The sequence below is a fragment of the Ovis canadensis genome, chromosome X (assembly GCF_042477335.2).
Source record: "Ovis canadensis isolate MfBH-ARS-UI-01 breed Bighorn chromosome X, ARS-UI_OviCan_v2, whole genome shotgun sequence".
NCBI lineage: Eukaryota > Metazoa > Chordata > Mammalia > Artiodactyla > Bovidae > Ovis > Ovis canadensis.
In genome coordinates, this window is record NC_091727.1 from 14,929,131 (window position 1) to 14,945,000 (window position 15,870).

Below are 15,870 nucleotides of genomic sequence, written 5' to 3' on the forward strand. Positions count from 1 at the left end.
ACTTTGGCATTACTGATATTTGGGGGCATGTAATTCTTGTGAAAGTCTGTCCTGCTACTATGGAGGATGTTAGCTGCATCTCTGGCCTCTACCCACTAGATGTCAGTAGCACCCTCCTCCAGTTGGACAACTGAAAAGTGTCTCCAGACATTGCCAAATGTCCCCTGGGGTCCCCATAGCTCCCTCCTGTGAGAACCACTGGTCTAGAAACTGCCTTGGCACACTCTTTGTCTATACTGTGGGCCACTTGTAGGATCCCGCTTGGGGCAGCTGTCTCAGGAAGAGAACCATCTCCCGTGTAAGAGGAAACCGGAGGCAAGCTTGTTTTTTTCTGACAAGTGGAGTACCAGTGACCCTGCCATGCACAGAGGGGTTTGACTGGGCAGCAGCTGCCTTGTCACTTTCTCAAATCCTCAGGTTCGTTCTCAGCGGTCGGATGAGGTACAGAGGGGCATTGGTCATGATTTATCTCAATTCATATTTTGTCTGGTTTTCCTGTTGGTCTTGGTTCTGCCCATCCATGCTGCTTCTAAAGGGCAGAGACCTGGACAACCTGAGTTATACACATGGAGTCTGTCTATCACATGTGCATAGCTCTCTTTATTATAAGAAATTTGTTGAGATTTATCAGAGACTTGCCACAAAGACCTGGCGCTTGAGTCTGGTAGAAAAATCAGCACCGGTGATGCCATGTGAGACAGAGTGTGCGTGTACCCCTGAACTTACAGTGTCATAGCTATGCATGTGACAGACAGAACTCCAGGGACCTTAGCAATGGTAACGTCTGGCCAGGCTTTGCAGGATGTCTGCCTAATCCTCACAGCTGGCTCCTATGAGAGGTGAACTCAGAGGACACGCCTACGTGGGCCCATATGATCCCCACAGTGAGGATCCCAGCTAGTGGGCCTCTTGATGACAGCCCCGATGTGCTTTCTCCTAGTGCACCCCCTCTGGGAGAAAGTGGACCTGGCCCCGGCGGGTGAGCGCCAGTCGCCCATCAACATCCGGTGGAGGGACAGTGTCTACGATCCTGGCTTACAGCCGCTCACCATCTCTTATGACCCGACCACCTGCCTCCACGTCTGGAATAACGGGTACTCTTTCCTCGTGGAATTTGAAGACTCTGCAGATAAATCAGGTGAGAGCCAGACCCGTGGTCTCATCTGGAGTTAAAGGGACAACTTCATGTCAGCATAGGCTACATCACACAGCCCCGGGAAGTCTCTTGGTAGCAGTGGTATGGGACTCATTGGACTTACTTTCATAATGTATGGAAGAAGCCCCTTCTCTTTTTTATGAACGTTTTCCTCTAGTATCGGTAGTGTTTTTCATTAGTGAACAAATATCTCTATAGAGAGAATTTGTAAGTGATAAAAAGATAGGCTTTGAAATTAAACCCTTGCTAGAAATTTCTTTTGCATATGTGTATTGCATATGTACAAATTTTCTCTGCTTGCTGACTTTATAAGACATTTTTATTTAGATTGTAATATTATTTAAATAGATCTAACTGATGAGACTACAATACCACTGAAATGGGGCATAAAGCATATTCATGTGTGCATGAGGTTACAGTCTAAACTAGTTAAGAGACCAATGGTATGTAAGAAAAATGGAAACTCATGTTCTGTTAATTTTGTTAAACAATATTACCTAGTGTAAATGAAGCACAATTTAAAAGAGATTTTAAAATTCAAATATTATATTGCTTTTAAATCTACTTTTTTTCAGCCTACCCAGATATAAACTAATCTAATGACTTCAAAGTTTACCTGAAACTTTTAGTGTCTATTGAAAACCATGTGATTAATTCTATGCAGGATTCTTTTTTCAAACTGAATTTGATAGTATCAAATAATCTTAATTTGTCTAAAATAATTGTTACTTGAAATAATGTATCTTAAGCAATGATTGATCCATGGCTCAGCAGGTAAAGAATCTGCCTGCAATGCAGGAGACACAGGCTTGATCCCTGGGTCAGGAAGATACCCTTGAGGAGGAAATGGCAACCCACTCCAGTCTTCCTGGCTGGAGGATCCCATGGAGAGAGGACCCTGCCAGGCTACAGTCTGTGGGGTCGCAAAGAGTCAGACATGACTGAGCAACTAAGCACATGATCCATCTTAAGGAATGGTTCTCAGCCACTGGCAATTTTGCTGCCCGTCCCTCCCCAGGGACTAGGGACGTGGCAACAGCTATAGGCATTTTGGTTGTCACATTGGGAGGAGTGTACTGTCGGCATCTCGTGGGTCGAGGCCACAATCACCAGCATTTATGAAGAGTTATCCAGCTTCAAATATCAATAGATGCACTCACTAGAGTGCATTTGTTTCTTTCTATTACCAATACTGATACAGTAATTAAATTTGATTTTTATTAGGCCTAAATCATTCTTTACTGCAAAAGAAAATCAATAGAGCTAAGATTGAGAAGCTTTGATTTTCTCTCATGAAGGTGAAATACATCCATGAAAGTGTTAATGAATAAAGTTAAAAGTATATCTCAGAACTTCCCTGGTGGTCCAGTCATTAAGAATCTGCCTGCTAGTGCAGGGTACATAGGTTTAATCCTTGGTCCGAGAAGATTCCACATGTGGCCGGGCAGGATTTCAATTTCACCCAACAGATTAGACTGAACATTTGCCAAATTCATGCTCACAATATGGAGCTGGCACAGAAAAATCAGAATTTTTTAGAAGACAATTTTATGTCTATTTCACTACACTTTAGTATCATACTCTTACTAATTTAGTGAATCATGTGGTATTATTCTCTGCACTTCCCCTAGCCCTCAAAGAAAAGTAGTCATTAGTGTCTTTGCTCACCCTTACAAAACTCCTTTTTTTTAAACTCTTTCTTTTTTCAAAAAAGGAAATTATGTAAAACATTTATGAAAGCCAGTAAGATAAACAGTAGACCATTACATGACATAGCCAGTGTATTTGGACCTCTGGATGACTGTACTCAGTCATTTGCATACATAAAATTCAACTAATGAGGCAATAAACTCTAAAATAGTTAATATGGATGAGATGGAAGGTTTGGTTTTCCTGTTGTTGTATGGTTTAACCATGAACAGACATCGCCAGGGTCTGCTCAGATGCCAGAAATGAGGAACTAACAGCTTCAGCAGATTCAAGCAAAAAAAACAAAAAACAAAAAAAAAACTGCACAACCCAAAGCCTGAGGAAGGATGACTTTTAAAACTCATATCTGAACATTTCCCCTATAATGTACTGATTTCAGTAGTTCCAGAAAGTAAAGTATGTGGATGACTCACATTGTTCACTCTGTCCAAAGGGAGATAGGTGATAGTTTTTGATTTGCAAATTTCCTTTTCCATTTCAATGTAAGGAAAAGAAACACTGTTATCTTCAAATATTAAAAAGCAAAGTGCTGGCGCATAAAAAAGAAAGTATCTTTTGTACCCATATTTCAGTTTTATAAGACTATGTTAGATAAATATGCTGAGAGAAATCTGCATTTTATTGTGCATAAAAAACACTGGCCATAGTAAATATAGACCATAAAACTAAGGCAAGAATTAGCTTTTAATAATTGTGTGCGGCTTGAAGTATAGTTAAATCCTGGTGTCATTCTGGGTGCAGGTCTTGCCCTTATGCATATATTAACTGCATGGAAATCAAGTTTGTAAACACTGGTATATAATACAGTGTGCTCCACTTAAGACAGTTCATGAGAAGGTCCACCCACAGAGTCTACTTTTCCCCTGCATTTCTCCACAACATCAAAAACATCAAATCCCCTGAATTGTTGGATGTGCCATTTCAGTGATCGAGGGAGGACCCCTGGAACACAACTACCGACTAAAGCAGTTCCATTTTCACTGGGGGGCCATTGATGCCTGGGGCTCTGAGCATACCGTGGACAGCAAATGTTACCCGGCAGAGGTAAGTTGAGAAGTTTGGGAACAGTGACAACAGTGGAGAAGAAGGAATAGTTCTGAGTTTCCAGTTCTAAGAAATTATCAAGAAGAATCAGGTAATTCCTACAAATGCTAACTCTCTCAAGGGCATATTTGATGATTCCCAGTTCAAACATGTAAAAATAATAACTGCCCTCATTTCAAATAATATGACAGAAATCAACCTTAAGGTCCTGAAACAGAATTCTTCTAGAATTCTAAGCTAGGCTCACACGATAGCCTAAATTAATAACGCAGGCACAGTGCAGGGTCACCAGGTCAAGTTAACCCAAGTGAGAGATGCTGGGAGCCTAAATGAAAGTGGTGGCAATAGAAACAGAGAAAAAGAGGACGACTTAACAAGCACTTTTGAAATTAAAGCAAAATGACTTGGAGGCAGAGTCCTCTTCAGGAAAGGAGAGGAAAAAGTTAAACATGACCTTGAGAGTGTCACTTGGGAGGCAGGGTGAGGATTCATGAATGATGGACAAGGAATGATTTGTAGGGAAATAAAAGGGGCCAAAATACATAGAATTTCTTCCTAACAACTTTCCACCTAATTTAGTTTTAAATGGTACCTTAAAAAGAAACACATTTTAAGTGGTTATGCCTCGAACAAATTTGTCCTAAACTCCTAGTCCACATAGGGAGAATCTATTTCTCTCAACATAAACATCTCTCCTTTAGATGCAAATGGATTTTGTATATGAGTGTTTCATGCAAATCAGGATGGGAATAGACAAATGTTGCTCCCTCACTGAAATGTTATTCACTTGGAGATAGATATATACACATATGTGTATACAAAATTTTCACCCCAAATAAAGCCTATTCCAAAGTAGTATTAATTACTGCCCCTGTATATATTTCTTCCTGTTCTTTAATTGTCTTATTTTGCACCAGATTGTCATATGCTTTTCTCAGTGGCTTTATTTTGGGTGAGGAAGCACAGTAAATATCATATGTGAATAAGGCTGTTTTTGAGCAATCCTACACAATCATATGTGAAACCATTTTTTAATGGTGTTTCAGCTGCACTTGGTACATTGGAATGCAGTCAAGTTTGAACACTTTGAGGATGCAGCACTGGAAGAAAATGGTTTGGCTGTGATAGGAGTATTTTTAAAGGTAAAAAAAAAATCCTACTAGCTTTAAATGATATAGTGTATCCTAGGATGCAAAGATACAACATTGCAATTTTAAGTTCTAAAAATATCGAGATAAAAATGTTTAAAAGACAAGGTTGTTATGAATATATTTCAAATGGTATAGCAATGCACAGTCCAGTACGGTAGTCACAAGCCACCTGTGGCAACTGAGCACTGGAAATGTGACCACTTAAAAAAAAAAGAAATGTGGCTAATTTGTGGAACAATTTTTAATTTTAATTAAAGAAATGATGCTTAAATGGAGCAGGGCACCTTCGCCTATAGGCACGTTGACCCTGTCAGCAAACAGCCTACTCAGTTTTCTGTGTCTAATTGAATTCAGTGATGTTTAAAACATTCTAAATTACCAGTTTAAATGTAGCTTAAGTAGTATGGTTGGTTTGTTTTTATATAATCACCAGGTGGTTAATTTTAATTTACATTTTGTTGCAGTTTCAAAAGTGAGATTTCTATTGTTTTTTTTTTTTTTTTAGTATTTTCTCATTGTTTCTTTAGCTAGGCAAGCATCACAAAGAGCTACAGAAACTGGTGAATATTTTGCCATCAATTAAGCACAAGGTAATTTTTACCCTCTAAATCACTTGAGATATGCTTTATGTTTCAATCTCTGAGTGGAGACAATAATAGGGCACTTTGAGTTGGGAAATGTAACTCACCTCAGTGCAACTGAGGTTCTCTTTGAAAGTCTCCCCTTCAGACAACTTGCCATTTATGACGCTTCTGTTGAGAGAGCCCCTGGCCCTGGGACACTCTGCAGGGGACAGAAGGGCTCTGCTTTGGCTGCCATGCCACTGAACACTCAGGGACTCAGGAACAGAAGGAGTCCCCTTCTCAGCCCCAACCCCTGCTCCTTCTCAATCCTTGTGCAAACCCTCAGGGCAGCCTTCTGGAGTCTAGCTACCCTCCCACAGGCAGGGAACAAAGTTTGATAGAAACTTGGTTTGTCCAGTCTTACAGAACAATTACCACATCCTTCAGGGTGGATATTTCTGTGTGCCCCAAAGATTAATTGTTCAATATTCAGAATCCCAGATGGGGCTACTCTCTGAAAGTCTATTCTCTTTCTGTTCCCTCCCCCTCTCTGCCTCTGTCTCTCTCCCCCACCTCCTTCCCATTCCTTCCTTCTCTATCTCCCTCTTTTTCCTCTTCCTTTCTCTCTCTCACTCTTCTGCCCCTCTTCCCATGTCCCTATCCCTCCCTCTCCCATTCCCAATCCAGGATCCTGTCTCCTCCTAATGCACTTCATTTTAGAAAGGTGAATTCTTTTAGTCTCTCTTGAAAATGAAAAGCCTCCATGTTTATGCACCAGCTACTACCTAATGCCTCTCAAAGAGTTCAGGGAAGCCAGCCTACGCTAACCTCACTAGAACTGAGGGAGAAAATGGCTTTTGCTCTGTTCCCACTGAGGACTATCAGAAATACATGGTTAATTGTAAGAACAAAGCGAGAGTGTGATTTCGTCCTAAGGTGACCAGAGGTACCTGGAGCCCATCTGGACCACTGCAGGTCCTCAGACTCCCCTAGAATCATCACCACATCATATGATTCCCGAGTTGTTTTCACCATGAAATGATGACTCAATGACTCCTTCTCTTGGCTAGGACACACTTGCAGAATTTGGGTCATTCGACCCTTCCTGTCTGATGCCTACTTGCCCAGATTATTGGACCTACTCGGGGTCCCTGACTACACCGCCACTCTCTGAGTCTGTCACTTGGATCATTAAGAAGCAGCCTGTAGAGGTTGATCATGATCAGGTATGTTCTTTCCACATTTCTATATAAAGAAATTCTAGTCTGTGCCTTTAAAACAAGGCTGAGCTCAAACATTGGCATCAGTTTTTACTATCTTGTAATACTTATATATTTTTATTAAAATGTGCTAACATCTTGTGTTATTTTGGATATAAATTAGGGAATGCTTCAAATTGGCTAGAGAGAAGAGTTAAAACTTAGGAAACATAAGCTTTTTACTTCCATATTTGACAATTACATGTGTTTTAAGTATTATATATTTTATATGTAAATATGAATCTTTATGTAAACAAGACCCTTTTAAAGGGAATAAGGAAGGCTGAAAGTAGATGTGCTCAAAACTCTTCAAAAGCTTTAAGGGAATTTTGCTATGGAACCTCAGGATAAAAACAGAAGCCAACAGCATGTGTCCAGAAATTTTAAGTCAGTTGTTTTGACCCTGGAGTTTATTTTTCCCTAGAAACTAAATAGGTGTTAATTACTATGTTAACACACAAATCCTATTTAATTCATAATATAAGTGAACTGCAGTAGTATTTGCTTATGCTTGCTTTATGGGATTTTAATTCATCACAAAGCATTTTCACAAGAACAAAAGTTCCAAAACCTTTTTTATGAAGCCAGGATAACTGACACCAACATCCACCAAAGATACGACCAAAAAAAAAAAAATTTTACAGACTGATATCTCTGAAGAATATATTTTTTAAAAAGCTAAAATAGGGACTTCCTTGGTGGTTCAGTGGTTAAGACTCCACACCCTCAATGCAAGGGACTCAGGTCTGATCCCTGGTCAGGGAACTAGGATCCTGCACATCACATAGAGGTTGTGGTTAAAAAAAAACACACACACACACAAAAACTAAAATAGTATTTCAGAAACAGAATCCAGCAGTGTGCTAAAAGAAATATATATTATACTCTGTTCAAGTAGTATTTATTCTAGTAATGCAAGGATGGTTCAATACTAGGAATATTATTTATCATATCAATGAATCTAAATATAAAAATTATTATTATTTCCATAGATTCTTAAAATGCACTAGCAAAATTCAACATTCATGTTTTTCTTTTTAATTTTCAATAAAATAGGAATGTATAGAGACTTCTCTAATTTGATAAAATAGATTGATCTCAGTTCTAAAGTAAGTAGGATGCTTAATATGGAAAAGAATATTACTATATTAAATTTTAAATTAAGTTTTATTCTGGAAGTAGTATAATTAGACAAGAAAAGAAAAAATAAATTAGAGAAACAATAAAAGGAACTACTACAAAAATATGATAATTCAGTAATTAGTGGAGTACAAAATATTAATTTCTAGAAATCAGTACCTTTGACATGCAGGAATCACAGTCAGTTAAAAGATATAATGGAAGAAAGAATGCTATTTATAATGGAAAGAAAAAATACAAAATATCTTGGAACCAGCTTAACAAGAAAACTTAAAATACTCCTGAAAGACGTAATAGACTTGAACTGATAAAAAATTACTTCCATGTGATTGAATAGGAAGATATCATAAAGATACCTGTAATGTCAAGTCTCCTTAAGTTGTTATTGTCCATGAATTACATAAATTTGATGTAATCCCAATAAATATACCAATAGGATTTTAAAAATAGGCTACTTCTGGCCTCACGTGGAAAAAAAAGTATAAACAAATAGCCAGGGAAATTGTGAAAGAGAAAATGAAAGATGATTAAATCAACCAAGTTACAAAGCCTCAAATAGTGTTGTGTGCTCAGTCACTCAGTCCTGTCTGATTCTTTGTGACTCCATGGACTATAGCCCAGCTCTGTCCATGGAGTTTCCCAGGCAAGAATACTGGAGTGGGTTGCCATTTCCTCCTCCAGGGGATCTTCCCAACCCAGGGATTGAATCGGCATCTCCTGCATCAGCAGGCAGATTCTTTACCACTGAGGAAGCCCAAATAGTGTTGTGCTGGTACACAAATAAAGAGATCAATCATAGGATGAAAAATGTAGATTCAGAAATATGTCAGAAATATGTCTCATATGTAGATATGGGAATTTAGTTTATGATAAAGGTTGCATCTCAGCTCATTAGGGGGAAAAGAGAGATTATTCAGTAAGATCAATGGGGACAATTGAGCAGACACTTGGGGACAAAAAGCTGGATCAACCATTCAAACCTTAGACAAGAATATATTCCAGACATATTAAGTATTAAAAATACTGTCACAAAAGTACTAGGATAAGCCCAGGAAAATCTCTTCATACGTCCAAATGGAGGAAGCTTTTCTAACCATGTATCGAAACCAGAAGTCACAGAGATAGCAACTAGTAGACAACATAATTTAAAGAAAAAAAATTTGTGTAGTGAAAACCACTACAAATAAATGACAATACAGAGTTTGCTCATAAGACTGGTCTTGGGGACCTATGCATTTAGTCTATTACTATCCTTCATATTTAAAAATTGATATAACATTGAAAAATAAATAAAATAAATCAGAGGGTCAGTGGCCCATGTGAGAACTTTTCAAATGAAATTTCAACACAGAAAATTCAGTAAGAAAAAATGTTAGCTGTCATCAGTAATCCTAGTTGCCTATAATCTTACGACTACGTGTTAATCATTGTTTGGATAAATCCTTCTGGTTTTTTATTTATACAGATGCACATAATTCCTTCTGTTCTTTTAGCTATATGAATATATACAAGTTTAAAATGAAAGCAGTAAAAATGAAAGTAATTTATTCATGAAGTAAAGCTATCTTTCTATTGAAAATATTTATGCTTCCTGTTTCCGTTTCTAGCTTGAGCAATTTCGAACCCTGCTCTTCACTTCTGAGGGGGAGAAAGAGAAAAGAATGGTGGACAACTTCCGCCCCCTTCAGCCCCTAATGAACCGCACTGTCCGCTCATCCTTCCGTCATGACTATGTGCTAAACATACAGGCAAAACCCAAGCCTTCCACCAGCCAAGTGACTCCCTAAGATGCCATTATCTAGGTAGTTATCTTGCTTAAATATATACTACTTCTTTAAATATTGTTAACTAGACTCTTCTAAATGCCTGCATTTAACAATTATAAACGAGCCTTTCTTCATATGGCAGTGTTCCTTAGTCTTTGAGGGAAGCTCTTTAGTAAACAAATTTTTACTTTTATTGCTGCTGATGTTTATCACTGAAGTACCAGTAAGAGATACAAGTTTCTCTTATAGCAACCTGTTGGTAACTGTAATATCTTTTTACATGCAACATTTTTGAGCTGTTTTTTTATGTTTATCAATTGGTGATTCTAGAGTTATAAGTAGGGATGAGAATCAAAAGATTTAACAACTGGTAAGGCACAGACACTGACCATCCGGAATGCAGGGTTTTCAGAAACAGCCACAGGACCCAGATTGGCACTTCTTGGTTGAACACTGGCTATGTTTTAGGTATATTTGATTTTAAAACATAACTGTGTATTCTTTTATAAGGCCTTCTCAGTGGGTATATGTGCCTCAACTTTTAGCTGTCATCACTAACACATGATATGATTACTTACTATCAATTAATGATATAGAAAAAATATTTTGTAATCCTAAAAACACAAGTGTATACTTATATCTGGAAATTCTTTTGTATTTCTGAAAGCCAGATGTTCTACTTAAAGGCTTGATCATATAGAAAGCATATGCATTCTGAGGAAAATATAACCACAAATATGTTCATCTCAAAAAGAAAAAAGAAAAGCATATGCAGAACATTTTAAAGAAAATGCTTTGAGTGCCTAGAAATGCTTTCATGATCTATTTTACAGAAATATTTTTCAAAAGACTAGTAATACAATAGTCTATGGTTTACAATATTATTTTGCATTGTATGTACACTGATTCATAGAATACAATCATATTTTCCACACTGAAAAAACTATCTTGACTTCCCTTTAAAACTATCTGAACTGTATTTTATTTCATTAGTTGAGGTTCTGTGCAAGGTAGGAGATAATATAAATATCCTAATTTATACAGTGGTTTAGAAGATTTTTGCTATAATAAGAAGGAAAGAAACTCATCAGATAGGTAAAACCTAGATAATTCTACATACTGTGAGGAATCCAATCCAGAGTCACCCTTGCTTGTAAATATGTGGAATGTTTCTAATTGCCTATAAGCCTGTATTCAAACTCAATACTGCATTTACTAGTATATTTGTTTCATTAGTATGCTAGTCATCTGATCTGTAAGATAAGGTTGGATGAATATACTTAACACTACTGAACTATACAATGAAAAAGGTTAAGATGGTAAATTTCATTTTAATGTGTATTTTACCACAGGTAAAAGTAACTAATACATTCAGTAGGGAAAAAAAATAGGGTTGGAGTTGTATGTTTAAGTTTAGGGGCATATCTCTGCTCTTAAAAAAGGAAGAGGGTGAAGGCATTGCTTCTACAGTGCATGCTTTCTCTGGAAAATGGAAGCATACATGCTCTAGGAAATGAATAAAATTCTTTACAAGATTAATATGGGGAAAAAGCTATGTTAACTTTATTCTTATCTGTTTTAAACCATGCCTGCGTGCATGCTCAGTCACTTCAGTTGTGTCCAACTCTTTGCGACCCTATGGACTGTAGCCCGCCAGGCTCCTCTGTCCATGGAATTCTCCAGGTAAGAATACTGGAGTGGGTTGCTATGCCCTCCTCCAGGGGATCTTCCCGACGCAGGGATCGAACCCACGTCTCCTGTATCTCCTGCATTGCAGGTGGATTCTTTACCCACTGAATCCCCTGGGAAGCCATTGCAAACCATAGTTATCTTTAACAGGTACACACGTGAGATATGTACAGGCTTCCCTCCTAGCTTTCTTGCAAATTCTTGGTGTAAAATTCTATTGCAGTGAGTCTTCTAAATTGGAGGGAGAACCAATGCACAGAATTCCTCACCTGCCCTTCCATCTTAGAGATATAGAAGATATTCATAGGGTGTGTCCAGGTTGGCCACCCCTGATTAACATACATCTAGTGTTCTGGTGTAGTTTTTAACAGTACCCTCTTTCACTCTCAACCATGTCCTTCTTTGTATTACAATTGCTGCTCATTTTCATTACATAATATAATAAAACCTTTTCTTTAAAATGTTAATATTTGTTAAATGACTTTTTGTTCCTATTAGTTTCTTTGAGTATGTAAGATGTTTGTAAAATTAGTGAGACAACATGCAGATCAAAAAATGACTGGAAAACTCATGAGGGATTTACCAGAGAAGCAGGAATGGAAAGATCCATCCAGTGCTCCAATTTCTATGGAACCAGTGCACAATCTGCTGACATCACCAGTAGGGCAAGCTGCCAGCCCCATTCTCCTTTCCCAGGGCTACATGGGTTACGGTAAGGTTGGTTATTCTAAAACCAGGCTTCCACCTCAAAAAAGTTTAGGAAGATGCCCTTCTCTTGATTACAGGGGAGTGGAGGGTGGCAGGGTAGGGGGATGGGGCGGGGGGAACACATTCTTTTGGCACAATATTAGCAAAAACAGTACTGTAATCACTTTAGGTGTTTTTCCATTCACTTGAAGACTCAAATTTTGATAACTATTCTACTTAATGTTGTATTGTCTTTTCAATTCAACTTTAAGTTCTTTCATATCAAATTTTACTGATCAAAATGGATACAATTCAATTAAGTGAATAAGCTCAATTTTGCAATCTAATTAGTACATATTAACAATACTGGCTACTTCGCCTATAAATAGTACTGCTTTCTTGTTGTTGGGAACTGAATGTGTCCCCTCAAAATTCATATGTTGGAAACCTAACTCCCAATGTGATGCCATTAGAAGGTGGAGCCTTTGAGAAATGACTAGGTCATGAGGTTGGGGCCCTCATGATGGAGTTAGTGATCTTATAAAAGAGACCCACAGAGCTCTCTCAGCCCTTCCACCATGTGAGGACACAGAAAGAAGACGGCCATCTATGAATTAGTAAGAAAGTACTCACCAGACACTAAATATGCCATCTGCCACCACCTTGATTTTGGACTTCCCAGCCTCTAGAACTGTAAGAAATAAATCTTGTTATTTATAAGCCATCCAGTCTGGTATATTATTATGGCAGCCTGAACAGACTAAGACACTTGTCCCTATATACATTTGGATTCCTGCTTTTCAAATTCAACCTACTCTTCAAAAGTGGTACTTTGGTTTGGGTTCTAGGTGGGGATACCATCTGTCACCATTCTAACAGTTGTGTTGCTCTGAGCTTATCACTAGACAAAAGAATCAGTAAGAATGAATAAAGAATAACTTTATTCATTAATAAATGAATAAGAACTGATTGAATAAAGAACTGAATAAAGAATAACTACCACTGGATAGCTCCTTCCTCCAAAGAAAACTTTTAATCAGTTGTACATATATAGATTTCTAAGTATTTTCATATTAATATGCATTTATAAGTATCTTATCTTGTTACTTTTAGGGATAACTGTAATCTGGAAAATATATAAAGCCTTTGGCATAGCAATGAGTGTTGAAGAGGACTTGAGACTCCACTGTATCTCCTTGAGTAAATCTGGTGATTTAATAATGAAATTAATGGTAGGCAAGAAATATTCTTTCATGAGAATTCCTGCATTGACCATTCAGTGAGTCCCAGTATTACTGTCCTATGAGAGCAATAAAAAAGCCAAATTAATTGAAAGACTCCCAACCTGGTAAAGAGTAAATATTTTTTTCTTGCTCTCCCTTTATGCTTGCTATAAATGAAAAAAAAAATACAATTATGGATCATTCTTTTGTCATTTTATAGTAATTAAGACTCATTTAATAATAGCATATTTGTAATACCATTATCTATTACATCATTTATATATTTATAAATGTGAAATATTTTAAATATAAAGGAAAAATATTTTCTTTAACTTTTTAAGAATAATCAGCTATTTCCTATTGACAATTTAAGACAAAAACTTAGGCTTTTTCCCATAAAAAAGGGATAAACATGTATACTTGAGAATAAGTAGAAGTTGTATTTCAGGCACCAAGAAAAATAGAAAATACATGTTACATTGCAGAATAAATATAAATTTGTTCTATTTATCAGAATATCATAGTAGACTATATCTTTGTATTACATTTTTACATATCTTATTTTTATCTTATGATTTATCAAATGATGGGAACTATAGTTTGGAAATGAAACTGGCTTGTAGAGTAACTTCTGTAATGAAATTAATTTAAACTTATTCATGAAAATGAATTCAGCAGTTAATTGCTGAAGATAAATATCTAACTCCTATAAATGAAGATTTAAATTCACTTCTAAATCATAATAGAATAAAATCTAAATCTGTATCCTTTTAAATTAGGCGTATCTTCCTAGAAGACATCTTTAATTATTCTGATATGAGAGTCTGGTCTGATTCATAAGAAATGTTACAGCAACCCAAACACTAATGCTTTCAGAATGGCAACAATTCTCAGCATAATTCCTGGTCACAGAAACCAGCAAAATTGGAGATCTGCACAGTTATATTTTGTGCCAGCCAAGGAATTCTCTAGTTAGAGGCTGTAACTGCCAAATCTCCACCTTCAAGAAGTTTAAGATACAGTGCAAGATGAAGTCTTATGGAGGCAACAAAGTACAATATAGTGTGATAGGTGTTATAAAAGGTGAAATACTTGTGCAAGGAGCACCCATAGGACAAGTATTTAATCTACTCTTGAGGGCGTTGGGAAGTTTTCAAGCTACTGCTGCTGTTAATAACAACTAATGTTTCTGGGACACTAATTATCGCCAGACACTATGCCAACATATAGCATTTCCCTGATTTTTACAGATGAGAAAACTGAGGGCTAAACATTAGGAACTGGGAGTTCCCTGCCAGTCTACTGGTTAGGACTCAGATTTAAAAAAAAAAAAAAAAAAAAAGATCAAATAGTCAAGGCTGCAGTTTCCCAGTCCATCCAACTCCAAAGTCTATGTTCCTAATTACTGATGCACTGAGCTGAACAAGGCCACCTTGGAGCCTTGTTTATTATGCAAGTGTCTTTGTAAGAAAGAGTAAGGCGGAGTTTATGAAGAGTTTGGGCTTCTGCTGTATGATTTCAGGGAGGGAGTAGGGAAACAGGCAGCTTAGTAATTGGGTATCTCAGTAAATTTGATTTGGATGAGGGAGGAACAAAGACAAGCCAGGAAGGAAGTTATCCAATTATTAAAAGAAGGGGATTGTTAATCCTTTTGCAGTTGCAATGTGTCCTTGGGAGAAACGTTTTTTCTTGGTCTTATGTGTGTAAACCACCGTCTAATTATTAGCAGGATTGATTTTGCTTTCTCAATCTCTTACTCTTGTTGTCCCAGTTTAATTCCTTGTTACCTCTCACCTAGATTGCTTTATTCCGGCTGTATCCTTTATACTGCAAACCAGTCACTTACCTAAAACACAAATACGATCACAAAAGCCTCAACTCAACTTGCAAGGGTTGGGAATGGCCCTTCGCCATAACCTAGCACCAGCCACCTCTATCTATTCTTGATACTCTCATATTGCCCTTTATACTCGATGGCCGAAGTTCTCGCGGTTATGGCAGACTCCACGTTGTTTCATCGCTCAGTGCCTTTGCTTGTGCTGATTTACCTGCAATTCCATTCCCAGCCTTCTCCACCTGAAGTAATAGCACTTCGTGCCTGTGTGCTAAGTCGCTTCAGTAGTGTTAGACTCTTTGTTACCCTATGGACTGTAGCCCACCAGAGTCCTCTGTCCATGGGATTCTCCAAGCCAGGAATACTGGAGCGGTTTGCCATTTCCTATGCGAGGGGATCTTCCCCACCCAGGTATTGAACCCACGTCTCTTTCCTGCATTGGCAGGCGGGTTAGCCCAACCGCCTTCAAAACAACTCAGGCATTAGAAAGCTCTCCTTGAATTCCCAGGTGGCCTTTGTAATGTAAACTGAGTTGCCTATAACACATAATCTTATCTGTGAATTGGTCCTTCTCTGTCTCTAGGTTGGAAATTCCTTGGGAGCAGAGGTTGCACCTCTGTAGCCTCTAGAGCCGGCAGGTGTCAGTGG

At 37.7% G+C, this 15,870-nt stretch overlaps 1 protein-coding gene across 1 annotated transcript in view; it reads left to right on the plus strand.

The window, feature by feature from the left end:
• CA5B (carbonic anhydrase 5B) overlaps window positions 1–11,945 on the plus strand; it is a 32,510-nt gene extending 20,565 nt beyond the window's left edge. The window contains exons 3-8 of the mRNA XM_070291359.1: window positions 941–1,138; window positions 3,792–3,910; window positions 4,957–5,052; window positions 5,589–5,651; window positions 6,695–6,850; window positions 9,631–11,945. Of these exons, the coding sequence (XP_070147460.1) occupies window positions 941–1,138; window positions 3,792–3,910; window positions 4,957–5,052; window positions 5,589–5,651; window positions 6,695–6,850; window positions 9,631–9,810 (812 nt within the window). The 3' untranslated portion in view covers window positions 9,811–11,945. The remainder of the gene's footprint in view (window positions 1–940; window positions 1,139–3,791; window positions 3,911–4,956; window positions 5,053–5,588; window positions 5,652–6,694; window positions 6,851–9,630) is intronic.
• The last annotated feature ends 3,925 nt before the right edge of the window (window positions 11,946–15,870 follow it).